This window comes from Etheostoma cragini, chromosome 11, assembly GCF_013103735.1.
Source record: "Etheostoma cragini isolate CJK2018 chromosome 11, CSU_Ecrag_1.0, whole genome shotgun sequence".
NCBI lineage: Eukaryota > Metazoa > Chordata > Actinopteri > Perciformes > Percidae > Etheostoma > Etheostoma cragini.
Window position 1 is genome coordinate 141,342 of NC_048417.1, and position 1,487 is coordinate 142,828.

Consider the following 1,487-nt stretch of genomic DNA (forward strand, 5'->3'; position numbering starts at 1 on the left):
AATTGAACTCAGGTGTGGACAACCACAGTTATAGTATGTTTTAACAAGGGGGGCAATCACTTTTTCACACAGGGCCATCATGGTCTGGATTTTTTTTCACCTTTAATAATAAACACCTTAATTTACAAATTGCCTTTTGTGTGTTCCTATGTCACCTGGGGGGGACTAGGTGTGTCGGGACTAGGTGTGTCGGGACTAGGTGTGTCGGGGACTTGGTGTGTCAGGTACCGGGTGTGTCGGGGACCCGGGGGGGGGACTAGGTGTGTCGGGGAACAGATGTCCTCCTGTCACCTGGGGGGGACTAGGTGTGTCGGGACTAGGTGTGTCGGGGACTTGGTGTGTCAGGTACCGGGTGTGTCGGGGACCAGGTGCGTCGGGGACCAGGTGTGTCGGGGACCAGGGGGGGGACTAGGTGTGTCGGGGAACATGTGTCCCCGTCACCTGGGGGGGGACTAGGTTGTCGGGGAACAGATGTGTCGGGGACCGGGTGTGTTGGGAACCAGGTGTCCCCCTGTCACCAGGGGGGACCAGGTGTGTCGGGTACTGGGTGCGTTGGGGACCAGGTGTCCCCCTGTCACAAGGGGGGACCAGGTGTGTCGGGTACCGGGTGCGTTGGGGACCAGGTGTCCCCCTGTCACCAGGGGGGACCAGGTGTGTCTCACCGTCGGCAGCCTTGCAGCGGGACGCCAGCTCCCACAACACCAGCCCCACAGCGTACATGTCTATCCTCAGGAAGGAGTCTCTCTGGAAGCTGATGGCCCCCTCCAGGACCTCAGGGGCCATGTACCGCCTGGTCCCCACCTGGAACACACACACACACACACACACACAAACAGACACACAAACAGACACACAAACAGACACACAAACAGACACACACTTCATATTCAAGGCTGTCTATCCATCAAAGACGCCGTGACTCGGGTCCTTTCAGAAACAACATTTAAAAACAGAGAAGAAGATAACAGCTCGTTCACAGGGAGTGATGTGTCTGTAGTCCCGCCTCTCTAAACCTAAAACCCTGATCGTGTCCGGGTAGTGGACTTGTTGCTGTGTGTCTCTATGATGTCACACAGACTGACAATCACAGGTGACTCACCTGTCCGTGTGTGTCTCCGGGAGACGTCCCCGCGTCGAACCGCAGCGCGAGGCCGAAGTCAGCGATGCAGGCGGTCAGGTTAGACTTCAGCAGCACGTTCTTACTCTTAAAGTCCCTGAAACACAGAGAGACACATCAGCTGAGACACAGAGGGACACATCGTCTGAAACACAGAGAGACACATCAGCTGAGACACAGAGGGACACATCGTCTGAGACACAGAGGGACACATCGTCCGAGACACAGAGGGACACATCGTCCGAAACACAGAGTGAGACATCGTCTGTTTACAAACAGCAATACCATAGACATTCGTGTGTGTTGAAATCCAACGTCTGACTGTGTGTGTGTGTGTGTGTGTGTGTGTGTGTGTGTGTGTGTGTGTGTG

The 1,487-nt window shown here is 55.4% G+C and overlaps 1 protein-coding gene across 1 annotated transcript in view; it reads right to left on the reverse strand.

The window, feature by feature from the left end:
• Positions 1 to 408: 408 nt before the first annotated feature.
• The window catches only part of LOC117953066 (activin receptor type-2A-like), a 3,336-nt gene continuing 2,257 nt past the window's right edge, over positions 409 to 1,487 (reverse strand). The window contains exons 3-4 of the mRNA XM_034885783.1: positions 1,100 to 1,220; positions 409 to 801 (exon numbers count right to left, since the gene is read on the reverse strand). Of these exons, the coding sequence (XP_034741674.1) occupies positions 409 to 801; positions 1,100 to 1,220 (514 nt within the window). The remainder of the gene's footprint in view (positions 802 to 1,099; positions 1,221 to 1,487) is intronic.